Source organism: Setaria italica, chromosome V (assembly GCF_000263155.2).
Source record: "Setaria italica strain Yugu1 chromosome V, Setaria_italica_v2.0, whole genome shotgun sequence".
In the NCBI taxonomy this organism is placed as follows: Eukaryota; Viridiplantae; Streptophyta; class Magnoliopsida; order Poales; family Poaceae; genus Setaria; species Setaria italica.
In genome coordinates this window covers 29,123,694-29,135,870 of record NC_028454.1, presented here as the reverse complement: position 1 = coordinate 29,135,870, position 12,177 = coordinate 29,123,694, and the positions used below count along the sequence as shown (strand labels likewise).

The 12,177-nt window shown below is 46.9% G+C and overlaps 1 protein-coding gene across 2 annotated transcripts; it reads left to right on the top strand.

Annotated features, from left to right (window-relative positions):
* The first annotated feature begins 5,955 nt into the window (after window positions 1-5,955).
* On the top strand, window positions 5,956-11,659 carry LOC101778546. 2 transcript variants are annotated; one of them, XR_002677756.1, is made up of 5 exons: window positions 5,956-6,144; window positions 6,298-8,228; window positions 9,532-9,592; window positions 9,674-9,897; window positions 11,100-11,659. XR_002677756.1 is itself a non-coding variant. In XM_004969137.4 (5 exons), the coding sequence occupies exons 2-5, from the start codon at window positions 6,368-6,370 to the stop codon at window positions 11,152-11,154; spliced, it is 2,379 nt and encodes a 792-aa protein (XP_004969194.1). In that variant the 5' UTR covers window positions 5,959-6,144; window positions 6,298-6,367; the 3' UTR covers window positions 11,155-11,659. The 2 variants fall into 2 exon arrangements, 1 of the variants encoding a protein (XP_004969194.1); XM_004969137.4 differs by having other exon boundaries at window positions 5,959-6,144; window positions 6,298-8,406.
* The last annotated feature ends 518 nt before the right edge of the window (window positions 11,660-12,177 follow it).

The following is a 12,177-nucleotide window of genomic DNA, read 5'->3' as shown; positions in this document are numbered from 1 at the left end:
CGTTGCATCGCACCAGCTGTTCGCCAACCTCAAAGGACGTTCGGACATCTAAACTGTCTCGATGGCCCCATTTGGACACGATCAAGTCTTTTTTTTTTTTGAAAGTTAGGGACGATCAAGTCTTGGCGCATGGAAATGGTCCATGACTCCCTGAGGCCGGCGTAGGGACCAGCAGATGGTAGATAATATCTGCGAAGACGGTGAGGATGACAGAGTACGATGACAGTAGGTAGATAGTGGCGGATCAGGCCTGTCACGCACACGAACGAGACGCGAGCCACCACGAGGTGTACGCGCGTTCTGCTGCGCGGCTGGCCGGCAGCGGCAGGGCACGACGCGGCAGCGGCCACCGGCCGGGACGCCACCACCAACCACGGCGCGCGCGAGAGCACGCCGACGCGCGTGGCGCCGCGCACCGAGGCGGAACCGCCTCCGCAGGCGCACACGTACGTGCGGTGACAGCTGCCAGCAGCGTCGCGGATAAAAGCGTGCGCGGGTGCGCGCACAGGCAGCAGTCACGGGCGCGGCCAGTCCTCGGAGACGGGGAAGGAGAAGGACAGGGCACATGCGCGTTGCGCAGTCGCACTGCTCGGCTTTAAAGGTCGTCGTCGTCCAGCTGACCAGAGCTCCCTCCGTGGCTCCGTCCAAAATTCCAAAGCCGTCAAGTGCGGTGAACAGGGCCGGCGATCAGGCTCACGGGCCCGCCTCCCCTCCCTCCTCTCCTCGCCGCCCGCGCGGGGAACACTGGCCCGTCGGCAACGCAGCCCTCTCGGACTCCACCACCGGCCCACGACGCGCATGTCTGTGTGTGTGGCCACTGGCCAACTCACCGGAGCCACCAGGCATGTTTTCTGCTTCGGAGGTTGTGTTAGTTAACTTAGTTTAAATTGACAGCATTTGCAAGATACGAATACAGTACGATCAAGTTTCTTTTGCGTTCTTTCTTTCTCTACTAAAAACTCAGAAGGACACAAAGTTAATCCTAAGGTCACATTTGATTCATTAGGACGACGGATGTTACATTTTCAACCATGCTCATGAAAATGTAATGCTCTATTTCTTGGTATAAAATTCCCCCGTTTCTCAAAAACTCCAACGAACACAATTTCGCGGCGAGCGACATGCATGTGACTGACCCGATCGGTACGACCTTCGAACCCCGAATTTGAACTAAGCTCCTACACAATATGTACGGTTGACCACTGACTCAGGGATGATGTAAAGAATCGATGTTCATAGTCTAAGAGGAGGAGGGTGTGAATTAGATAACTTAAAACCTTAACCTATAACTTCCACTATTGTTGCATCAAACTTAAACTAGATCATGCTATCAAGATGTACAATCATGATTGATCTAGTATGAAACCATCATCCCAAAATAAGTTTTGCAACATAGAGTCAATCCTAGCAAAATACTACACTAAGAATGCACAAGTTGCAAGAATGTAATGCGGAAACGTAGAGGAGAGAACGAGGGGAAGCAAACTCGACACAATGATTTATCCTGTGTTATCGGTAGGCACTAAGCCACCACTAGTCCAAAACACTCACACAAGAGTATTACTTCCCAGTCACCAAGTCTCTTCCTGGACAACCTTTGACTTGCCACAAAAGCTTGGTCACTAAGGCTCACGCCAAGTTCCCCGGTCACCTTGATGCCGTCTCCACTGAGGAGCTTCTTCACGAACGAAGGGGGTCTCCACGTCCCCCGCACACGGTCGTCGACGCTGCTCTACACCAAGCCAGAGGGTTGAAGACTTGCCGGCGAACCACTAAAGCTCTAAGGCGCCGGCACACCCTGTACGAAGGTGGTTTAGAACCTGATCATAAGGTAGGCATACCTTGCACTCTCTCTTCTCTAGACCTATCTTAGCACTAATCACTTTCCTAAACTTGTGCTATACGTTTGACGGATCATTTAAGCACTTTTAGTGGCTTGGATGTGTTCTTGATGTGTCTTACTCTTCAATAGACTCATGCACACTTCAACTTCATCCAGCAACTCCAAATAGGCAAGTGGAGGGGGTATAAATAGCCCAAGAGCTTAAAGAACTTTTGCGCCAACGGCTAGTTAAAGTATACCATCGGATGTTCCGATGGTCTGTTTTGGCATGCATCGGAATATCCAATGCAATTAGCGTTGGCCTCCTCGCGTCCAAGTTTCTCACTGACACATCAACATTCATCTGACGCTTCATCCCATGGTATCGTCGGATCATCCGATGCTGAAGAGATTCTAGCCAAAACCTCTCTGTAACTTCGCAAAGTAAATATACTTCGTCCGACTCTCCCCTTAACCTACCATCGGATCATCCAGTGCTATAGTGTTTTCCTCGTCTTCCAAGCCTTCTCCTCAGATACTAGAAAATACAATCATTTGGATGCTCTAGAATACCATAGAATAATTCTAGATACCATGACTTAGTTATTTGAATACCATAGCTTGAATACTTGAATACCATAAATTACTTTAGAACTAGAAAACCTACAAAACACACGCTTAACAAACCATTAGACCAAAATACAAACTATATTTAATAGGCATGTTCGCTACACACGGTCTTGTCGATACAGTACAGCTGCAGATACGCATCCGCGCTGCAATCTTTGACTCTACGGTCTATACTTCCCCGGGCCAAGCCGCCAAACCCCCATGTCGCATCACGACGGTCACGGCCATGGGCCACGGCATCCCTGCTCCCCTCTTCTTGGGGTGCCGTGCCTGCACCCTGCAGTGCCATGCGCCAACCATTTTAGGCCGCTCACGTCCGGACGCTTAAGAGTTTGGTGGGCGCAGGACTCGCTGAGCTCACCTGATTGTATTTGTTGCTTGGTGAGGAGCCAGCCAAAACGCAGACTTCCCAGCGACCCAGCGGATGACACGGCTCGGCCGTGCCCGCTGCCGACACGTCCGGCCTCTGCAAAGCCTCCTGCTGTGCTGATCGAGGAGAGCACTAGCAAGACGCGGCCGAGAGCGCCAGACGAAAACCACCGCCCCCCACCGGTGCGGTGCCCGGACAAGCATTGACTCCGGGCACGAGAGCGGAGAGGACAGCGGCAAGAGCAAAAGCACCGGGTCCTTGTACCTGTCGGTCCGGCGCGTTCGCGTGTCCCCGTGCGGGCGCCTCCCTTTGTCCTTTCGGCCGGGCAGAAAAAAAAGGCGGGATGATATATCCGGTAAAACTTTAGCACATGTCACATCGGATGTTTGATGTTAATTAGGAGTATTAAATTTAAATTAATTATAAAATTAATTGCACAGATGGAGTCTAATTCGTGAGACGAATATATTAAACCTAATTAGTCCATGATTTGATAATGTGGTGCTACAGTAACCATTTGCTAATGATGAATTAATTAGGCTTAATAGATTCGTCTCGCGAATTAGTATAGGGTTCTACAATTAGTTTTATAATTAGCTCATGTTTAGTCTTTATAATTAGTATTTGAACATTCGATGTGACAATGCTAATTTTTAGCATCTAGTATCCAAACACTCTCTGAGAAAGTAGATCTCGCAGCACAAGGACAAGTACATGATCTAATCTTCCTACTTGGTTATGAAGGAAGGAATGCGTGGCTCAAAAATTCAACAACTCGTAACAGGGATAACGGCAAGAACACGTCCTCCAGACCCGGGAACATGAAAGAGGCTAGCAGACCTGCACCCTCTTTCATTTCCCTCTGCCAGGAGGGAGTTCTCGAGGGGTTTGTTGGTGACATGATCGTAAGTGGGAACATACCGCCAAAAATCCATGATTTTGGGCCTTGTTTAGTTGGCAAAATTGGGAGGTACTAAATTACTGTTACAGCACTGTAGCACACTGTAGCGTTTCGTTTGTATTTGTGAATTATTATCCAAATATTGACTAATTAGGCTCAAAAGATTCGTCTCGCAAAGTACAACAAAACTGTGCAATTAGTTTTTAATTTCGTCTACATTTAGTACTCCATGCATGTACCACAAGTTTGATGTGATGGAGAATCTTCTTTTTGCATAGTGTTAAAGTTGGGAGTTGGGAGTGAAGTAAACAAGGGGTTGGTTCACCACATACACCGCACCAATTCGCGCGTGGTATATGTCCTGAATAGAGCAGATAATGCAACTAGGAGTACTCGTAGAAGAAAATGAGGCTTTTCCACGGCATCTCTTGGGTAAGCAACAACCTTTCGCCAACGCCAATCCAAGGGAACCTGTGGTGCACGCTAGCTGGGCTGCCCGGACAAACAACAAATTCAACAAAGCAGAGGCTGCATCTACACCACCAGCTTTCCGCTCTGTGTTCGATTCATCGCTTGTGCCTCGCGTTCTTTGTTCCATTCTCTCTTGTCAATTCTTGTCAAGCGGCCGGAGTTGGGCAGCGATCGAAGGGAACGCAAGCCGGCAGCCGTCGCGTCCCACGACGAAGGGAACACGGAAACGTTCGCGTCCATAGATCATAGTAGATGCTTTTCTTATCTGATGATGATGGCAGGATCGATGCATGGCAACCGGGAAAAGAAAAAAAAAATCGATGTTCTAGAAGCCAAGGGTTCCTTATAAAAGAATACCTGAAAATAAACACAATAGTCAGAGTGTACAGTCTTTCTTAAGAAAGAAAGGATTATCAATCTTAATCATGTGTACTGTCAAAGGTTTCCGGTACGGTCTGTGGCAAATTCACATAAAAGGATTATCAATCTTAAGTAACTTCGAGTGAAGGAAATGATGAAACATTGTTCAGGCAGCAGGTACAGTCCCATAAATGCTTTAGTAAACTGATGACATGCTGCCAACTACAAAAATCAGGGTTCTGGAAGTAAGGTGTAAAACGAGGGTACGGAACTTGAAAAAAGAAACCCCCCGAACTCTGCTCACGCACTATCCTCCCGTTGTCCTCCATCATCCCTGCACGAAAAACTGTGGTACAGCTGCCAAAGGCCATGGGTACTCATGTCATGTCGAACGGCTCACATGCGAGCTCCACCCGCGTGCATATGGCCCTGCACATGCTGCAGCCAGAGCCTCCGTCCCGTGAGGGTCGTGACACAGGACCTGTGGTCCAACGAAACATGTCGCCTACAGTGGCTTTAATCGCAACGCTATTAGGTCGTCGAAACATATAATTTTCGTTGACAAGCAGTATTCTTTCCCAGATCGGTTTCCAGTAATTTTCTATAGGCACGGGAAGTGTCACTGAACTGTGAACAAGGGCGCCGGAATCTCACTAGCTCGGATCCGGCTATCTTTATTAGTACAAATCTTTTGTTTCTCTGAACATGGGTGCCTAATGTACACGACAACACTTCTCTGGCACACGGCATCGTACGTACAGCTAACAGTCTACTGTGTATGTACAAATCTAATGTGCAGTCGCTTACACACAATCTGTTGTGAAAGGCACTCCAACTATACCTCCTTCATGGCCCAACTAACTAACACATGCCATGCTGAAGCCTGAAGGCCCCGAGTCCCTTTCACCGGTAACCAGTTGCAACGCCATATTCCCTCCTCCAAGCAAACCCCTATTTAATTCCGATTCCGTTGCGACGTTCACGTTAATAATGGGGAAAACTGCAAGCGTTACCGAACTTGGACCGTACTATACCACACTAACATGTTCATACGGTGGTCAAGTGATTAAAAAAATACTATTTATTATTATTATTATTATTATTTTCTCGTTGCTTAAGCCAGAGGGAGAGAAATGGGGAAACCGAAGCCGCCGCGCCAGGCTCCCGCCAGCTGTGCGCCCGTGGCCCACCACGGGCGCACGCCTCCAGGTGGGCCCGCGGATTTGACCCCCCGCGTCAGCGGCGCAGCCAGATCGTTCCAAAGGCGGACCACATCCCCACGTAACTCAGCGGCGCACGGGGCCCTCCGGGAACCCAGATATCGCGGAAAGGTCCCTAGGGAGCCCGCCGCTGTATAAAGCCTTTCTTTCACTTCGCTCCCTCGTCGTCTCCGTTACAAACGCGCACGCTGCCGCCGCTCCCCGACACTACTCTGCTTCCCTCCTCTCCTCTCTCTCTCTCTCTCTCTCTCTCTCTCTCTCTCTCTCTCATGGCGGACTCCTCGAGCCGCGGGGAGAAACCCTAATGGAGAGCCGGCGGCGCAGCCACGCCCCCGCGCCGTAGCCTCGACGCAGCGACCTCCGTCGGAAGGTAACCGCTGTCCTGCATCCCCCGCCTCTCCCGTCCCCGTACAAAACCGACAGATCTTACTCCATTCCCCACCTCCCCTCGGAAGAGGGTGGCCACCTCTGATCTGTTCCTCTGCAGCCCTAACCCTCTACAAATTTCGCGCGACTCGTGCAGGACAACGCCGGCGCTTGCCGATCCGGTGGGAAAGGTGGGGGGAGTCTCGCCTGGCGGGGAGGCGCCCGCCATGGGGAGCGATCTGAAGGAGATGAAGTACAGGCGGAGGATTGGGGTGGAGGAGCGCCCGCAATGCAGCGACCCGAGGGGCGGCGCGGACTGGGCCGCGCTGCAGCAGGACCCCGTCGAGCTGCTGCGCAAGCTGGACGAGCTGAGGGACCAGATCACGCGCTCATGCCACGTCGTCGGCCAGCCGCGGGAGCACCGCAGGGTCAGCCGCCGCGCGGTCTCCATGCTCCCTGAACACCTTGAGCCGCCACCTCAGCCGGGGTACCACCGCTCCCGCTATGGTGGCCGGTATGGGCACGGCTTGCCACCACCCAGCCCATACGCCCCGCAGCGCCCTGAACATGGGGAGAGGTATGTGAGGCAGTCTAGTGGGCATTACCGCCAGTACCCTGGGAGGCAGTGGGAGAACGGTGGGATGGCGCCTGGGAGCTACCATCACTATGGGTGTGCTTGTCCGCACTGTCTGCACGGGCAGAGGGCTGCGCCGCAAGAGGAGAACATCCCAATGGCGAGATACTTTGCTGGGCAGCATGAATCATACCGGTTTGAGAGGTCACCATCTGTTTCGTCTGATTATGATCGGAGGTCCGTGGCGTCATCACTTTACTCTCATCGGACGGTATTGAAGAGGAGGGCAGAGTTCTTCAGGAAGAAGGCAGAACATATCTGTCGTCCAGTGGATGGCGCTGCACCTTTTGCCGTGTGCAGTTCATGTTATAAGCTACTGCAGATGCCTGTGGAAAAATGCATAGGGAGGAAGAAGAATCGGTTTCAATGTGGGTCTTGTTGTCAGATAATCAGTTTGAAGCATGATGAAGGAAAAGGAATTCCCTTGACACCATCATCATCCTTATATGTGCCTGAAATGGAGCAGAGCTCAAATGATCAGATGATGAAAGATTCCACTCATCAGCGCCAAGAAGATTTCAATTCCGTGTTCTACAATGCAAACGAGCATAGCAGCATGCAGTTCAACATGGATTTTGCTGATGATAATTCACTTTCTTCTACCACCAGTCATGGCAGGACTGACAAAGAATATGGGTCAAACAGGAGCATCCAGTCAAAAGCAGAGGGTCTCTCTTTCTCTCCAAGCAGGTCTCTGGATGCTGGTAGCCCAAAGGATATATTGTGTGAAAGAGATGCAGGCTGTGAGGCAGAGCCTTCAGTAGATGGTTCAGTTACCCCACGATCTCCAGTTTTAGAGGACAAACTTGTTGACCCATTGTGCACCCAAGAAAAAGGTAACAATGAGGATGCAATGGCTTACAGATCAGACATAACTTGCAAAGGAGAATATGATGTTAATGATGACTATGATGAGAGCGTTAGTACAAGAAGCAAACAAAAGGGCAATGATGATGACAAAGATGCTACTGAAGATGAAAGCTCACGCAGCAGTTACGAACAGAAAGACAAGGAAGATAACTGTTGCAACCTTGAAGGTGGTAACAAAATGCACAAGCAGAATAGTGTGAAAGATGACAGTAGTAGCCTTGAAGATGGAAGTGAAAAGTATGAGTATACAAACATTAAAGATGACAATAGCAGCCCTGGAGGAAGTGAGGACAGCAGTAAATATGAGCCAAAGGCCAAAGGAGATGAAAAATGCGTTCTTGGATCTGAAAACATTAGCAACAACTGTGATGAAGACAACAAAGACAATGCCATCGAAGCTGGAAGCACAAGTGAGAGACATGACGAGCTGAAAACGGAAGAAGATTATGGGAAATTGCAGAGGCCATTTACTGAAGATGCCAATTCCCCAGCAGAGAGTGGCTCATCAGTTAATGGGCGCACAAATTCTGGGTTTTCTCGGGGTTCATCAGAGGCTGGGTTAGATGAAGATCAGTCCTCAACTGGTAAGAGTGGGGACTCATCATTTTTTGCTGGTTTCTTGAAGAAAGGCTTCAAGGACCTGTCTTTATTAAATAAGTCCATGGACAGTGCTAAGGTTTCAATTAATGGTCATCCAATCTCTGAAAGAGCCCTTAAGAAGGCAGAAAAGAAAGCAGGTCCTGTTGACCCTGGTTCGTATTGGTAAGTGATTGCTATAGTAGAAACAGTTTGATATATATATATATATATATATATATATATATATATGTATGTATGTATGTATATATATATATATATATATATATATATATATATATTGCAAACTGTTTATTCTATTCTGCAGTAACGCGAATTCACAGTTAAGGAGAAGTAAAAACCATCACCAGCATTCACCATCATTTAGCCAGAAGCAAATCTGATTTATTAGCAGAAAATTATGATGAAGGAGAAGGACATCTGAAAGGAGTTATTATGAACATGTAGTTGTAGAAGAATAGCAGCTCCTTCTGAAACTCTTTCCCAAGCTTACAGCACACTTTGTTTCTAGTTCTGCGTGTGGATGTGCCTGATTTTGATCTTGGTTTTGCTTCCTGAAACAATCAGCACACATTTCATATTTGATATGTAGAGAGGCTTTTTACCACCCTCCTTGCTGCTAGAGTCTCATATTACTGGTGATAATTTCATTCTTGTTTGTGTTTCTAGTGCCCCCACTAAAATGCTGTAGCTCAAATTCAGTGCGTCCTGTAATTTGCATACCCCTCCCCCACCCAGAACCACTAAAAGTTTGCTTGGATGCAGTCTCTACTCTTCCTGTTGTCTTAGTCATTGCCTCGTGCATGCATAATTATACTACTGAGGACCTTATTCTTTGACCCGTTGTCTTATTGAGCTGAAATGAAATTATATTTACTAAGTGCCAAACTCGGTTGCAATAATTAGGTGGTGTTTTCAATATATTTTGTGCAATAGTGTTAGTAGCTGTTGACGTATTGTATTTTGTCAGCTTTCTGATCTTCTTACCTTTAGTTTGCATCAACTGTGACATTTAACCTGAACCCTGAACTGTTGAATGGATGTTTACCCGTAACTTTTGAATATGCATTTTTAGCTTGGCTAGAGAATTGTTTTGGTAATGATAATGAAAAATGCATTGGTTGTATATTAATCTCTGGCATGCATTATCCAGCTAATTATTTATTGTGTGAGGTGTTCGATTGAGCCCTAATGACAGATGCTGTTGTAGGATTAACTTCTGTTGGTTCTTTGGAATTTCTTTTGTTTGAAAAAATGCTGACATCTCCCTTACTTCTGTTCATAATTTAGGTACGACTACCGTGCTGGTTTTTGGGGTGTCATGGGCAGAGAATGTATTGGCATTATCCCTGTAAGATGAGTTCTTTCTACATAAGGGTGTTCTACTTCTCTTAGAAAATAAATTCTCACAAATAACTTTTTTTGTATACAGCCATTTATTAGAGAATTCAATTATCCGATGGCCAGAAATTGTGCCGGTGGGGATACTGGTGTTTTCGTCAATGGCAGGGAGCTTCATCAGAGGGATTTAGATTTGCTTGTGGGAAGAGGACTGCCGCGGATATCTGGAAAGTCATATTCTATTGAGGTATCTGGAGATATAACTGATGAAGCAACTGGAAAAAAGCTACGCAGTCTTGGAAAACTTGCTCCCACGTAAGTTTCTTTACATGCTTTAATTTTGTGCTTGTGTGGAAAAAGTTAATCTTTTGTGGTTGAACATTTGGATCCATTTTTTCTACATTCATTTCTTTGCCATTGCATGTTATCATAAGCGTGGAGCTCCTTTACATATTTTTTAAGAAAAACTAGGAGCACAATGCACTCTTTGCTTCTAAGGCCTCTGATTCCATCTACCACAAGCATCGATGAAGTGACTCATGCGAGAAGAAACATCTGATGGGTCCCAGAAATGACAGGAGTTACATGGCTATGAGTATTTCTTTTGAAAGGATAATGCTTTGACCTATCCTATTTCACCATCTTGATCTTGTAACATTCCCATTTTCTCACATTTAATGATTTAGAATGGCTAGTGTTGATTTCTGGCCTGTTTGACTCTAGGCGTTGTGTCATGGGACGTCCTGAGGTGAAACGACCGTACAAGCAAACTTAACATGATGGAAAGTCCCACAAATTTGGATATGGATTTGAATATTAGTGTAAGCAAAACCAACCTATTCAAGATTGACGTCCACTTCCACTTAAACCACAGTGCCCTCTGACGTAGAAATTTCAGCTAGATCTCTTAGTGATAAGCTTCCAATCTTACTCTCCTCTGCACATAAGCTTCCATATTCAATGCTCCGTTTCAACTTCTCTAGAACATACACTTCATTTCACCTGTCGTCCAAGTCTTCAACTCCACCTGAACGAATTAACTTTCAATTATTTATTTATAGCTAGCACATGAATTCTTTACAGGTTAGAATTGTTGGACTTTTAAGAGCCTGCTGATCCAAAAGCCAGCCATAAGGTGGGGTCTCCCCCATTTCTAAACCATGTCTGCCAAATACCATCGTGGGGCTTTCTCTCATTTAACAAAACAATCGTTGGTGTCTATTCCAACTAATTTCCAAGCCCAGCACCACAAGTGATGATTGAATCCTCTGTAGATGTGCATTGGCATCTGCCTTGCCAATTTTTGCGAGTGACCTGTTCTTTAAACTGTTATCTTTATATCTACTGTACAAGCATATGTACACCTTAGCTCAGGATCCTCGAGCAGTTTGTGCCAACGATATTCTGAGGCCCTGGGTTCTTGCTATTTAACATTTGACACATCATGTATTTCTTGGTCAGGCTGCTTCCAATATATTCGGTCATCCACTTACAGTTATCTGCTTTTTATTGAATAGGATTGAGAAGTTGAAGCGTGGTTTTGGCATGCACGTCCCTGAAGAGTTTAGATAGCTGGCTCTTGTACAGCATCTTGGTTTTGCTCATAATGCACTCTTCAAAGCTGACCATGGGTGGCCAAATCTGTGATATCTTGTGATATTAAATCTCAGATTTCTCCAAGTTGTTGGACTGGAGCTCTACAAGTAGTACTTAAATCCTGGGTTTCCTGAACATGATGCTACTCAAGAAGCCAGGATCATGTGGTTAAGTGACTTACTACCAATAATCTCCGTCCTGCTAATTCCATTCCTTTGATGGAAGGAAGTTTGCTAGTGACTCAGTCTATCAGGCAGCTCTAACTTCACTGCTCTGCCTGTACATGCTATTCTTTATCTGTGTTATCATTGTCGGTACATTGCCCGCCCGCCCCATCACAGGCACAGAAGCGCATATTTAGATGTATGAGCAATTATCGGCTTGTAATATATTGGTAGAGCTATGCTTCCCCTAACATATATATGTATATATTGGCTCTTGATTCTTGAGACTCCTTGCCGATATGATGGCATTCCCCTCCCCTGGAGCTCCCCTGGCTCGTTCTGTATGTGCAACTCATCTTGCCCATATAATGTACAGCTGCAATTCTGATGCCAAACCTGGTATTCAAGATCACGGGCATGGCCGCAGTTGCTCAGGTACAACTGTACACCAGCTGTCATTGTATTAACTTGCTTCGCATGAATGTGTCACTTGCAGGCTTGCAACTATGCATGAAGCTGCTGGATCTTCAGCATTCCTGGAACTGTTATCGTGAGCTGACGGGGTTGCAAGAAGCTGCTAGATCTTCAGCATTTCCGAAACCGTTGTCGTGAGCTGATGGACTGATGGGGCCAGTTTATTAAGACCACATATTTACTTCACACCTACCTGACTTTTTTTTCTGTCGACTCGACAGCAATACAAATCATGCAAGCACACTGAAACTGGTCTCTTCGTCAGACCAGAAGTGACGCTTCTGGTTTCGATACTGGGGGAACCGTCTGCTGTTACTTGCACTGATTGAGCCGGAATCGGATCTACTCCCTCCGTTCCATA